Genomic DNA, 13,719 nt, shown 5'->3' on the forward strand with positions numbered 1-13,719 from the left:
ATCATCTGTCAAAAACGTTGGCTGTCTTTTTCTGAAAAAAAGAAAAAAAATACAGCATTTCTCTTTGCTTAACAACAAAAAGACTAGATCTGTCTCCTCCATCATCAACTGAAAATAAACATCCACTTTTTCAACCGTGCTGTCTGTGCTGTTTCTGTTTGTGCATTATGTGAGCTGCACTTGGTGGAATTACATGGACTACTTCTATGCAGTTTCTATTCGATTATAAACTGTTCATGCAAAAAAGATCATCTCGCAATCTTGTCAACGAGATTTTATGTATTGTGTTTCATGAAGTATAACCTGGACTTAGGGCATTCACAAGACACCTTGGATGCCTTCTGGCTGTCTTGTGTGACTTCTGAATGCATCAAGGTAGCAAAAGAGTTTGAAGCTAACTCACTCCTGGTTTGCCTTTATGATCCAAAGTGAGGTAGTAACAGTCGAAATAATCAATATTAGGCATGTGCTACGGCTCAATATTGTGATGAGAAATGAGATATGGTCTTGTGTGACCAACCTGTCATGGGATGAAAGAAGAAACAGATTTATTATTGAGAAAAGACAGATGATGATGCAAAGCAACTGTGCAGTTAAGTTAAGAAAATAGTTAACCACAAAGAAGATTGTGAAAGTGAATTAATTCAACATGCTTTGACAATACAAGGGAGACGTCTATCAAATATGAAGTGTGTTGTGCTCCACAATAACTCATCTGAGTTCTGCTCCATGTCTCATTTAGTTCTGTGATGCTTGCTTAGTTTTTGAAAGCTCACGACTGTGTGGGATGTAGTCGGCTTCATCACTGACACTGATGTATGAATGGCCAGAGGGAACATGACGACGGACTGGCTAGTGTGGCTAATTCATAGAAGGATTTTATGAAAGACTCTTTAGAGAGCACCACTCAGTGTTCAAGGTATTTACATACATATAATAGGCACTTATCGTGGTTTGTCAGAAATATTCTTGTGTGGTTAAGGCCTTAGGTAGCAGCATAATTCCCTATGTAATATTTAGGCACGTTAAATAATTTGTTTGGCATTTATCATTAGCATTGAAGTTGTGGTCATAGGGAGTGGTGGCACAGAGGTTAGAGAAGGTGGACTTGTGATTGGAAGATCACTGGTTCAACTCTCAGTACCGGCAACATCAAAATGTGGATAGAAAAGGTGAAGCACCCACACCTGCCTCCACCCTCATTTGTCCCACTCTGGACCCATGAGCAAGGCCCTTAACCCCTACCATCTGCTCCACTGGGCACCCTAGATGGCAGCTCTCTGCTCTACACAGTCTCTACACTGTGGTAGCTTAGTGGTCTGTGGTTGCGTCAGGAAGGGCATCCGGTGTAAAAACAATTGCCAAGTCTTTGTGCAACTTAGTTCACTGTGGCGACCCCTGAAGAAGGGAGCAGCCAGAAGAAGAAAAAAATCAAGTTGTGGTCATCTTTGAAATACAGTACTTCAGTTCACTTGATTCTGGGTGATATACAATGACTCTTAAATATGTCTAAGCTTCACTATGTTTCCACGTGAACTATTGATACTATAACCATCCTTCTTTTTATGTAACTCCACAGTGTCCTGAAAAAAAGGCAGTATACAATATACAACTAGGCAAGAATGACTGTGAATTCAGTAATTACAACACAAAAAATATATATTTACTAACTCAATTCATTCATTCATCCATCCATCCATTTTAATCCATTTGTTTTAGAGTTGTTTCACTTCAGCAGCAGCTTAAGCAGGGAGGGTCAGACCTCTCTTTCCCAAGCCACCTTTTAAAGCTCTTTTGGGAGAACCCCAAAGCATTCCCAGGCCAGCCGAGAGACAACTAGTCTCTCCAGCGGCGGCTGTGGCTGAGTGTGAGCAGTCGTCCTTCAATGCGAGAGTTGGGGGTTTGAATCCACCAGCAGTCACATGCTGAAGTGTCCCTGGGAAAGACACTGAACCTCTCATCGCCTCTGATGTGTGTCCCATCAGTGTATGAATGTGATCTAAAGCACTGATTAGTCTCTTTAGAATGATTTGTTCAATTAGCTTTGTAGAGATCTAGTAGAGTGCTATATGAATGGATAAATGAGGACACATATTGTAGTGTAAAGTGCTTTGAGTATCTTGAAATAAGGTAGAAAGGCACTATATAAGTACAGTCCATTTACCATTTACCATTCCAGCATGCCCTGGGTCTTCCCTGGCATCTCTTTCCAATCGGACATGCCCTATGCACCTCCCTAGGGAGGCACCCAGGAGACATCCTTACCAGATGCCTGAACTACCTCAACTGGGTCCTCTTGATGTGGAAGAGCAGCCACTCCTGCGCCAAGTCTATCCCGAATAACTGAACTTCTCACTCTACATCTCAGGGAGAGAACACTGTGGAGAGAAAACTAATTTCAACTGTCTGTATCCACGATCTTGTTAATTCAGTTACTACCCAGAGTTTGTGGCAATAGGTGAGGTTAGGAATGTAGAACGACGGGTAAATAGAGAGCTTTGCCTTACAACTCAACTCTCTCATTTACACAATGAACAGGCACAAAGTCTGCAATACTGCAGATGCTGCACCAATCTATTGTTCTTCCTGGATCTGAGGTTTGACCATCAATCAGACTTGCTTCTCCAGTACTCCTTAATAGATCTTACTGGGGAGGCTAAGGAGAGTGATGCCAATATTATTGGAACACACCATCCAAGCCCTCTTTGAAAATGGGAATCACCACTCCACTCTGCCAATCCAGTGGCACTGCCCCCAATATCCACAACATTTTGCAAGTGTGTGTTAACCAAGACAGCCTTGCAATATCCAGAGCCTTGATGAACTCAGGGCTGATATCATCTACCCCCAGAGCCCTGTCACCATGGAGCTTTTTAACTACCGCGGTGACCTCAGCCCCAGTCATGGACATAGCAACCCCGAAGTCCCCCGACTCAGCTTTTTCCATGGAAGATGTGCCGGTGGGATTTAGGTTTCCTTCCACCTCCCAGCGACATCACTGGTTGAGGTCATCGGCACCTCACCCTCACTAAACAGTGTTGGTAAAGTGCTGCTTTCTCCACCTCAGATTCTTGATGGTTTACCAGAAGCTCCTCAGAGTTGATCAAGAGTCTCTATCCAAGGCCTCACTTCCCACATCCAAGCTTTTGCCTCAGCAAAAGCCAGGGCTGCAGCCTGCTTTGTCTGATGATACACCTCAGCTTCCCCCAGAGTCTTACCAGCCAACAATGCCCAATATGACTCAATTTCAGCTTGATGACCTCCCTAACCTGTGGTGTCCACCACCAAGTTTGAGGATGGCCACCACAAAAAGCACCAACAACATTGCAGCAACAACTCAAGGCAGCTGCCTAGACAATGGAAGCGCTGAACATGGCCCACTCAGACTCAATGGCCTGGGTTTAACAGGTCTGTCTGGCATCTTCCCCTCCCATCTGATTCAACTCACCACAGTTGACAGCTCAGCTCCTCCCTTAAACCAAAGTGCCCAAAACATATGGTTGCAGATCATATAACAAAACAACAAAGTCAATCATCGGTCCGCGGCCTATGGTGTCCTTGTGCCATATACATTTATAGACATCCTTCTGTTAGAAAATGATGTTTGTGATGGACAAACCATAATTAGCACAGAAGTCCAACAACAGAACACATATTGGGTTCAAATCAGAGTGGTCATTCCTTCTATTCACACCCTTCCAGGTCACACTGCCGTTACCCACGTGGGCATTGAAGTCCCCCAGCAGAGTAAAGGAGTCCCTAGCTGGAGCACTTTCCAGCATCCCCACTAATGACTCCAAGTACTCTGAACGGCAGTTTGGCGTGTAGACACAAACAACCGTCAGAGCCTGTCCCAATACCCAGTGGCACAGGGAAGCTACCCTCTCATTTACTGGAAAAAACTTGCTTCTCACCATGCAACCAGGCAACTCCAGAATGGAATAAGGTCATGCCCCTCAAAAGAGATTAGTTCCGAAGCCCATGAAGTGCAATGAGTTGAGCCTAACTATATATATTCATTACCTCTTAACCTCACCCACAAGCTCAGGCTTCTTCCCTACCAGAGAGGGGATGTTCCATGTCCAAGAGCCAGATTTTATAAGCTAATGTCAGTGCACCAATATCCCTTCCTTCAGCTAGAACCAATGGAATTTTGCATCTGACTTGAATGGGCACTTCTGCAGGTGGTAGGCCTACAGGAAAGCAAATCCATGTTGCTCATTTGGGCTGAGCTTGATCCGGCACCAGGCATTCACTGACGATTCCCTTCCCCAGGCCTGGCTCCAGGGTGAGGCCCCAGTAACCCACATCTGGGCAAGGGACACTGAGCTTCTTGCTGTTTTTTGTCCATATGAGTCTTTGGAATTCATTCAGATATGTATTTTTGTACTGTTATAGTCACTCATTGAAAAGGGATCCATTTTTTTTAGCATATATATATCTTCATTATGGCCATAAAATTGTGTTTACACATAGCCTATTTTTTTATACAAATTTGAATAGGCTTCATTTATTCACATCAGATATTATTTGATTCATTCACAATGAGTCAACATGACAAGCAATTATTGCTCGACATGTTTCCCTTGACACTGATTGGTCTATAATCTTGTTTGTAATACAAAACATAAAAAAATTTGTATGCATGTCAAGCTTCTTGGAATAATTATTTTTTGAATCAAAAATGGAAAGCCTCAAGCAGGGTACTGTCTGCTTATTTTGCTCATATCTTCTAGTCTTAACGCCACATGGACATGTTAGCAATAAAATAAAACTTTATTTTCTCTGTAGGGGTTCTTAAATGTTTTAACTTTGTGTAATTTATGCTAAATTGATCTATAATTACTTTGATCACTCATTATTTTTGCATGTGTTGCTGTGACTATGTTTATGTTCAACATAACATCATATTGTGGGGACACTTTTGTTAAGGAAATTGAATGCATTCCTTACCAATTTTTTGTTTATGTTTTACTGAAGAACATACCAGTAAATCTGTTTTTGCATTTAAATGCATTTTTAAATACACAAACCATTGCTTACATGACCATAAAGTGACCATTTGAAATAAGTTCAACTTCTTCAGTTAAAATTATATTTTGTATTCATGTTACCTCTATTGTGTGTATTTTATTACATAAATAAACAAAGGGCTTAAAGAGTGATGTATGGGATATTTATTTGAACAGCCTTATTATGATTTTCAGTCTTGCAATCAGGATCTCTCTCTGATAGTTGCAACCATAATATGTATATTTCCTAGATATTCCTATGATAAAATATTGCACTCTCAGACTGACATCACAGATTATTTTGTTTTCATAAAACTTGGGAGCTATTCTAACTTCAAGAAAGGTTTTCCTGTAATACTGTGACCTTAACAATATTAATCATGATACTCCAGTTTCATTTACAGCTTTCTGCCTTTACAACTTGTGAATGAGTGAATTGTAATACATAAAATAATCAGTCTGTGTCTGTATTTTTTGCCTCTGTTTTTTAGACAGAAGCCAGGGAGACCATAGCACGGACATTAGGAGAATTGGACTTGGGCCGGACAGAGAAATGTGTGAGGGTAAACTCAGTTTCCAGTGGCCTAGCTGAGGAGGACCTGCAAGTCATTATGCAAGCAAAGGTTCTTCCTCCTGCCTTCATGTTGCCTAAAGTGGAGGATACTCAGGAGGTCAAATGGGTAAGCAAAAAATCATTCACTATATTTGAACCACTGTTCCAAACTGTTTATAATTAGCTATTGTTTTTCTAACTTTCAAAATAATACTTAAAATATATCATAAATCATCAGGATACTAAGTTTCATGAGCTCATCAAGTACAAAAAATAAATAAGAGTCATCAAAGAGTTGTAGGCTCAATCATCCATGTAGACAACAACAAAAAAGGTTAAATTGTGTCATCTGGACCAGTTTCTTTAAGTGAGAAATGTTTTGTCCCCCATCCAGAGGACTTATTCAGTCTACACCAACCAGATGTGTCCCATAGGTAGCCTTCATTGCTGGTTTCCAAGCCAACCTCCTGTTGGAATCTCAAAAGTAGACTTTTAACATATGCAAAACACACCCTTCCAAAACAATCAATCATCATGTGCAACAAGCAAATGTTTTAGGCCAGATGGCCAACTTGCTACTCACAGAAATAACCTGAGGACCACCAAGGCCAAAGTGGTTCAGAAAAGGGTTGTTAGCTCAATCATCCAGGTAGATAACAACAAAAAATGTTAAGTTGTGTCATCTGGACCAGTTTCTTTAAGTGAGAAACATTTTGTCCCCCATCCAGAGGACTTCCTCAGTCTACAGCCTGCCAACCAGATGTTTCTGTGAGAAGCAAGTTGGTCTTCTGGCCTAAAACTGTTGATTGTTGTACATGATGACTGATTGTTTTGGATGGGTCTGTTTTGCACGTGTTAAAAGCCTACTATTGATATTTCAGCAGGTTGGCTTGAAACACAGCAGTGAAGGCTACTATGGGAAAGATCTGGTTGGCAGGCCATAAATGAAGGAAGTCCTCTGGATGAGGGACGAAATGTTTCTCACTTAAAGAAACTGGTCCAGATGACACGAGTTAACCTTTTTCGTTGAAGAGCCATCATAATAAAGTTGTCTAACATTAATTCAATTTCTGTCAAGACTTCTGGGGATAAAGAGAGTTTTTTCCTTGGCTTCAGCTCAAGAGAAGGATGGCATTTATTTGAATCATCTTGAGACGCCTGATAGGTTTCTGTAACAACACAATGTGCCTTCTGCCACTGTTGAACTGACTGTAGACAACTGTGAACAAAGTCATGTTATGGTTTAGAACTAAATGGTATGATACAAAGTTTATTCATTTTAAAAAAGTACAAAACAATTCCATAACAATATAAAAAGATACAAGAGATTTAAAATGAAAGGCAGCAGAAAGAAGAAAAAATCTTATTATATCTGCCCCTTTTTCAAACAATTATTTCAATCATAATAATCTTCAAGTAACAGAACAAAATGAGTAACTCTTTCTAATTGTTCTAATTCTAATACAAAAAACACACTAATCTACTTCATATGTATTTTTTAACAATTCAGTTTTGATCTTTTTCTTAAATGTTCACATCGACTTGGCATTTTTAACACCACTCTCTAGACCATTCCACAGTCCAACTCCTTGGATTGAGGTAGACCTTCCCTTCAGACTAGTTCTGGATTTTGGTTTGACAAATATCTCTATCCCCTTAAGATTATAGCAACTTTGTCTTTTAACAAAATTTCTTTGGATATTTAATGGTAATGTGTTATTTTGAGCCCTATACATAACTGATAAAATACTGTAATCTACTAAATCATGGAACTTTAATAACTTCAGTTGATAAAATAATGTGCTTGATGGGTGACTGTAATGCTTTCTGGTGATAATTCTTACAGCTCTTTTCTGTAAAATAAAAATAGGTTTTGTAAATGTTTTACATGCTTTCCCCCAAACATCAATGCAATAGATTAAATGTGGAACAATGATTGTGTTATACACCATGTACAGAGCTTTATCATTTAATAATTCCCTAACTTTGTATAGTACTGCAATAGATTTAGCTATTCTTGTTCTTATAGAACAAAAACTAACGCTGTTTTGCTCTTCTTAAATCATATTTGTTTCAGTCAATGTGAGCCTGCATCTGCAATGTATTGTATATATTCATGTTAAAACGTATTAAAATTGTATATACTTGATGAAAAAAAAACTGTTTTACCACTAAGACTTGTATGTGTTAGAAAGCTGTGGTCTTGTCTTTTGACAGTAAGTAGAATTTTTTTTTTGTTAGGAATGTTATGCTTAGGATTTTAAATTAAACTGATGTTTTCTTTGTTTGTTTTGTCTTGATTTACTGGTAAAATAGTTAAGAGGCATTTATTTTGACTTGATTGTGCTTTTTGGTTTCAATAGAGAGTTTTGTGTGGATGTCAAATCCTAAAAGGTCAGGAGAGAGTGATGTAATAATTCAGACCATTTTGATCAGCTCCATATTTCACATACAAGATTAAAAACATGTATATGTATATATAATTAATTTCATTTTAGTGGAAATTTTTCATTGCACTGTTAACATGTTATTTACTTTTTCTTAGCATGGATTTTAACAGGCAATCAGTTTAGTTCAGTGTGTTCTTAAGTGGCTGATATATCCTTTAAAAGCTTCAGTTAAATCTATAGTGAAAGGCCTGTGTATAGTCTGGTTTCTTACTTTTCTTACCAACAAGCAGAAATATGGGCACATGTGTTCTCTTAGGTAGGCGCAAGAAGTTTTTAACTGGTGGCTTTAATTGGAACACATCTATTTCCTGCTGCCTTTCCTTTCTTCCAAGTATAATTGGTGACAGGTGTTCACCTATTCTCTTGCCCAGTCTTTCATCCATGGCTACTCTTACAAAAGGCCACTTTTGTTACGCAGTTTTTAGAAATCAATTACTTTAATAATTATTATTTTCACTGCACGTTTAAAAACCATTGTCAGCACGTTAAAGCTGTAAAATACAGATAATTTCTGAACATTTTCTTCTGTTACTATTACTCCTAATTGTACGTTTATTTAATTAAACATCTGCAGATCCCCTCCAGAGAACAGGCTGCAAGCTTATCATACGTGTATATATATATATATATATATATATATATATATATATATATATATATACAGTATATATATATACTGTATATATACAGTATATATATATAGTGTGTGTGTTTTGCAGCAACAGGTGCATTCTTGCTCCTAAATCAAAGATGTGTGTAGGTCTGAGTAGGATCCTGATTCTGTCATGCATGCTCATCTAATCCTGCCCCAGACCCTCACAACTCTTTCCGTGTGTTTGTATTGTAAGCATGTGCCCTATTCTCTCCACTCTTGTTAGGCAGGGCAGTAAATCCCTCACTTGTTTATTTTTCACCCCTTTTTTATTGATATTGGCACAGGATCCTTCAGACTGATTTGTCTCCAAAAGATGGACTTTCTTGTTTCTCTTTGTGCAGAAATCTTTTGCTCCCTCTCTCTGCTCTTCTCTGGCCCTTGTGTGACTGACAGGCCTTATTGGGCTGTAACTCCCTCCTTTTGTTTGAGGACAATTGTCACATAGATTCGGAGCCGTGCACATTCTTTGCCCACCACACTATTTGGTGTGCGCTGGGACCAAAAGAATTGCACCCTGTCCCACTCCTCCTCCTCAACTCCTCCTCCTTCTCCTCCCGTACCCTTCCCTCATCCCTTTTCTCCGCTTCCCCTCTGTGAAATGAACACTTCAGCAGGCCGGAAACATTTAATCGGGCCTCCTTTTGAAGAAAATTAATTGAAACTTGTCTCACTATAGCCTCCTTTTTCTCGAGCGTCTTCTCTCCCTCCTTCTTTTTTTCATGATTAAGAGTGGAAATTGTCAGAGGGCTTGTTTGTATTGTGGGTTTGAATGGCAAGAAGAGGTGTTGCTTCTACTTTTTTACAAATCTCCTTTGTCAGTTCAGTGGTGAATAACACCTTGAAGGGTCTTAGTTTTGATAGCTATAGACAGCTAATGATTGCTGTGTGTTAGAGTAACAATAAACAGGCACTATAGTGCCTCTTATCCTGGTAAATCAGACCCTAAAGTGTATAATAGCTGAAGAGGAGAGGACAGAAACATGCAATCAGAGGGTTTTTTTCCCTTTTGGCCAGAGCTGTCTCATGTTTTCTTTGGTTAGAGTCTGAAAAGCTCACTTGTCTCGCCGCAGCCTTGTTAAGGTTTACATGGGCACGGTGTGTTTGGCGCTAACATCTTCTTGTGTGATATCTGCAAGATTTCCCGACAGCGCTTCATATCTATCTAGTTTCCTCTGTCACAGGAATGGGTTTATCTTCACCCTCTTTTCACACTCCCTCTCAGACCCTGCCAACCCTTCCCGTGTCGGCAAAGGAGGGGGGCATATTATGCTAAACCCCCAGCGTTAGTTTTTATGTTGCCATAGCAGCCTTGCTCCCACAGGGTTGTGACCTCAGATGATTACAGTACAAAGCCCATTGGGTCTTGAAAACCTCTTTGAAGATGAAAAGTCTTTGATGGTTTGTATTTATGCAAATCTCTCAGATATGATTTATCCAACTGAGATTGAATGGAGAGATGATTAAAATTGCCTCTATTTTTTAAAATCCTTCAATGGAGGTCCGCTCTTTTGGTTTGGAGAATGAGAGTGGGCGAGTGCGAACATGGGGGCTATTGTTCATCTTTACAAAAATAGTTGCGACATACCTGAAGTTATTTATAAAGATTTTTTTGTATGCGTGTGTTTTTTTGTTGGTGTGTCAAAGAAGATGCAAAAGAAGAGGAAAGGGGGAACTTAGACATTTCTGCTCTGAGCTTTTGCACTCTCTTTTCTTTTTTTGTCTGGCTTTGAAAGGAAATATCTGACGGTGGGGGCTTTTGTGTGTTTCCAGATGATAGATTTAGGAATTTGGGCAACCCCACTGGTAGTCCGGGGCTAGCTGTGAACTGGTCTGTTGGAAAAAATTTGAAAGCTTTGGTCTTCAAAGATTTAAACTTGGGTTTTAAAACCCTACTTAGGTGCGCTTGCATATTAGCAGGAGTCGTGCAGAATAAAGGCCTCAGCAAAGTGTCACATCCCACTCTGATCATTGCTGCCGTCTCCCAGTCCTCTCTGCCACTGAGGTGGGACGCAAAACAGAATAATGTATCAGTATAAACCAACTCAAAGACATCCCAAATCTTCCCTTGTTTTTTCTTTTATTTCATTTCTTCTTTGCTTTGCTGTGCATGTGATGGTGCGTGGACGTGTGCATTTACATGCATACACGCTCTCTCAGGGGAGCACAAGCTGTGGCCGAGGAGACTTTCTGAAATAAGGTAGTGCAGAAGACTTCAGATGAAGGGAGGAACCCTGGTGAAAATGTAAAATATTTTATATTTGACTTGCTTTTTGTTTGTGTGCCTCCTGCTCCTTGCTCTTGGTGCGGTTTGAACCTTCAAAGATGTGTCTTTAAATGAGGACTGGAATGGGAAGAGAAGTTTCTTCTCTTCTTAGTCCACACATTTACAAATATTTGTCTAATGAATTTTAAATATTACTACAAAATGGATGAACATTGTATACCAAGGTATACCAATCTATGCCAGTATTATACCATGTATAACATTGTATACCATTTTATAAATGGATGAAAATTGTATACAATGGTATACCATTGTATAACAATATTATACCATGTATAACATTGTATACCACTCTATAAATGGATGAAACTTGTATACCATTGTATACCAATATTACACCATGTATAACATTGTATACCATTTGATAAATGGATGAAACTTGTATACAATGGTATACCAATGTATAACAATATTACACCATGTATAACATTGTATACCATTGTATAAATGGATGAAGTTTGGGATTAATAAAGTATTTTGAATTGAATTGAAAAGATTTTGCCTTGTGCAAAATTCCCATTGACACATTCTTCTATTTCTTATTGTCTGTTATTTAAACAAAGGAAGTCTAATCAACTGTCAAAAGTCCATTGAGAGTTTGAGCCATATAACAGAAACATCATCAAAAATCCCTTCTGCTAAAATATTATTAAATGAGTTCAAGATGAAAACTTATATTATAATACAATAGCATGTGGTTTATTAATGAAGACTAAGAATGCCATAAATGTGAAGGTGTGACTGTGATTGTACTGAGAGGATTAATTTGTTGTGACTGTTGAAAGGTTTTGTTGCTTCCTTGTCACAGAAACAGTGGGTTTTGTTAATGAGTTGCACCTGAGCCGTTCCCTCTGTGTGCTTAGTTTGTTGACAGGTTTCAGCACTACTTGAAAGGACGGACGATGACAGAACCCGTTCGCCTCATCACCTTTGTGGAAACCGCTGTGGGCCTGCTCAATTTTAAGGTAAATTACAAGCGAAACCCCACCCTATCCAAAACAAAAAACTGCACACGTAAGACGTTTTGGCTGTTTGTCCATTGTTTGCTTTATATTAAAGACAGCATCAGCGTGCAGAGGGATCCACATGTCCAAAATAAACAGGGATAAAACCGCCTCTCAAAATGAGCCTTTAGAGATTTTTTTCCTGTTTCCATCCCTCTTCAAGCATGCTACTTTTAATTAGCATTGATATCAGAGTGGAAAAGTTATTGCTGATGTTTGGAAAAACATCAAACAAAATTCTGTTATAATACAGAATGACCTTCAGCTACTTGGGCGGGAGGGCCACCGTTTTGGAGGATTTGGGGAGAAAGCAGCTGCTATTCCTTTTTTTGGTTTGTCTTTCCGTTCTTCTCTCACATTCTGTGATTGGGTTTGTGGTTGTGAGTGTGGGTTTTGATGGCAGGAGGGTGCCTTTGAGCGCTTTCTTGAACACACCCTGTATTTTTGTCCAGCCTGAACACCAGGTTACAAGCATGGAAATAAAAAAAAACTTGCTGTGGCACAGCTAGCAGTGGTAATAATTTGGTAGTTCAAAAAAAAAAAAAAGGAAGCATGAAACATATTCATTTTGCTTTAGACTCACCACAGATAATCAAGATTTTTTTTGTTGTTGTTCATTGACTGCAGCTGCTGGTTTAACATTTATTCAAACACAAATTTGGTTTGTTACTTTAATTTAATCATTTTATACTTTTAGTTTATATATAATTCAAAAAAAATATTGAAATCATAAAATGCAAGCTTCTTGTAGGATGATTAAAAAAAGACAGAAAAATGTATTTCACAGCTTTATCAACTTGAAAAAAAAGATTTTTAACAGCTGTTTGTGAAATATGAACACTTTCATAGATGTTCTGTATTTCCAGCCATTTAAGACAAGAGATGTCCCTCACTGTCCCTGCTGTTGGTCTGTGTTGATTTGATTTATATTTGTGTGACCTTCAGTAAAACATCTCAAATAGTGTATTTATTTTAGAAATATTAAAATTGTTGAACAATTATGGATGTTTTAATTTATATTGAATTTAATTATGAGTGTTTTTGCCAAAGTGTTTCAGATTTATTTCATCTCTGCTATCGTTTTCCTTCTGTCTGCCTGTATCCTGTTGTTACGTACATTGTCTAGGCTGTGTGTGAGGAAACCCGTCAGCTTGCTCCTAAGGTTGGTCTTCATCATGATGGCGTGGTGTTTGGCTCTGATGACTTCTGTGCCAGCATTGGTGAGAACTGCTTGAATCCCACATGCTTTTACAAAACAACTGTTCGTTATTTCTTCTTTAGTGGCAGACAGAATGGATAGCATTAGTTGTGAAATTAGAGATGCATGATATTGGAATTGTGGCCGACATTCAATATGCCGATATTTTAAAACTTATTTGGCCAATAACCGATAACCTATACCAATACCTATATATATTTATTAATTTTTTTCCTAAACCTAATTACAGAGACTACATCGCTTTCTCTGCTGTAGAATTAAAATACTACATTATTCTGCATGGACTTTGTCAATTTGACCTGCTACCAAATGCAGATGCCAAAAAGGGGGCTGAAAATGATGTAACACTTCAACTTGGATTATGTTTAATGTCAAATTTATTCATGATATTTACTCTCTCCTAACACAATGACAACACTCGAACAATGCAAATTTGTAAATTTTCATAAATCTAAACTCAACAACAACAAAGTCCATGCTCAATGATCCAGGTATAAAATCCAACATTTTTCAGTCAGGTCATCTGGACAGTTTCTTTTTTT

At 38.6% G+C, this 13,719-nt stretch overlaps 1 protein-coding gene across 1 annotated transcript in view; it reads left to right on the forward strand.

The window, feature by feature from the left end:
* clybl (citrate lyase beta like) overlaps positions 1 to 13,719 on the forward strand; it is a 119,134-nt gene that overhangs the window by 98,224 nt on the left and 7,191 nt on the right. Inside the window, exons 3-5 of the mRNA XM_037686597.1 lie at positions 5,504 to 5,692; positions 11,818 to 11,919; positions 13,085 to 13,178. Of these exons, the coding sequence (XP_037542525.1) occupies positions 5,504 to 5,692; positions 11,818 to 11,919; positions 13,085 to 13,178 (385 nt within the window). The remainder of the gene's footprint in view (positions 1 to 5,503; positions 5,693 to 11,817; positions 11,920 to 13,084; positions 13,179 to 13,719) is intronic.

This window comes from Nematolebias whitei, chromosome 13 (assembly GCF_014905685.2).
Source record: "Nematolebias whitei isolate Nwh7 chromosome 13, NemWhi1, whole genome shotgun sequence".
NCBI classification, from domain to species: Eukaryota; Metazoa; Chordata; class Actinopteri; order Cyprinodontiformes; family Rivulidae; genus Nematolebias; species Nematolebias whitei.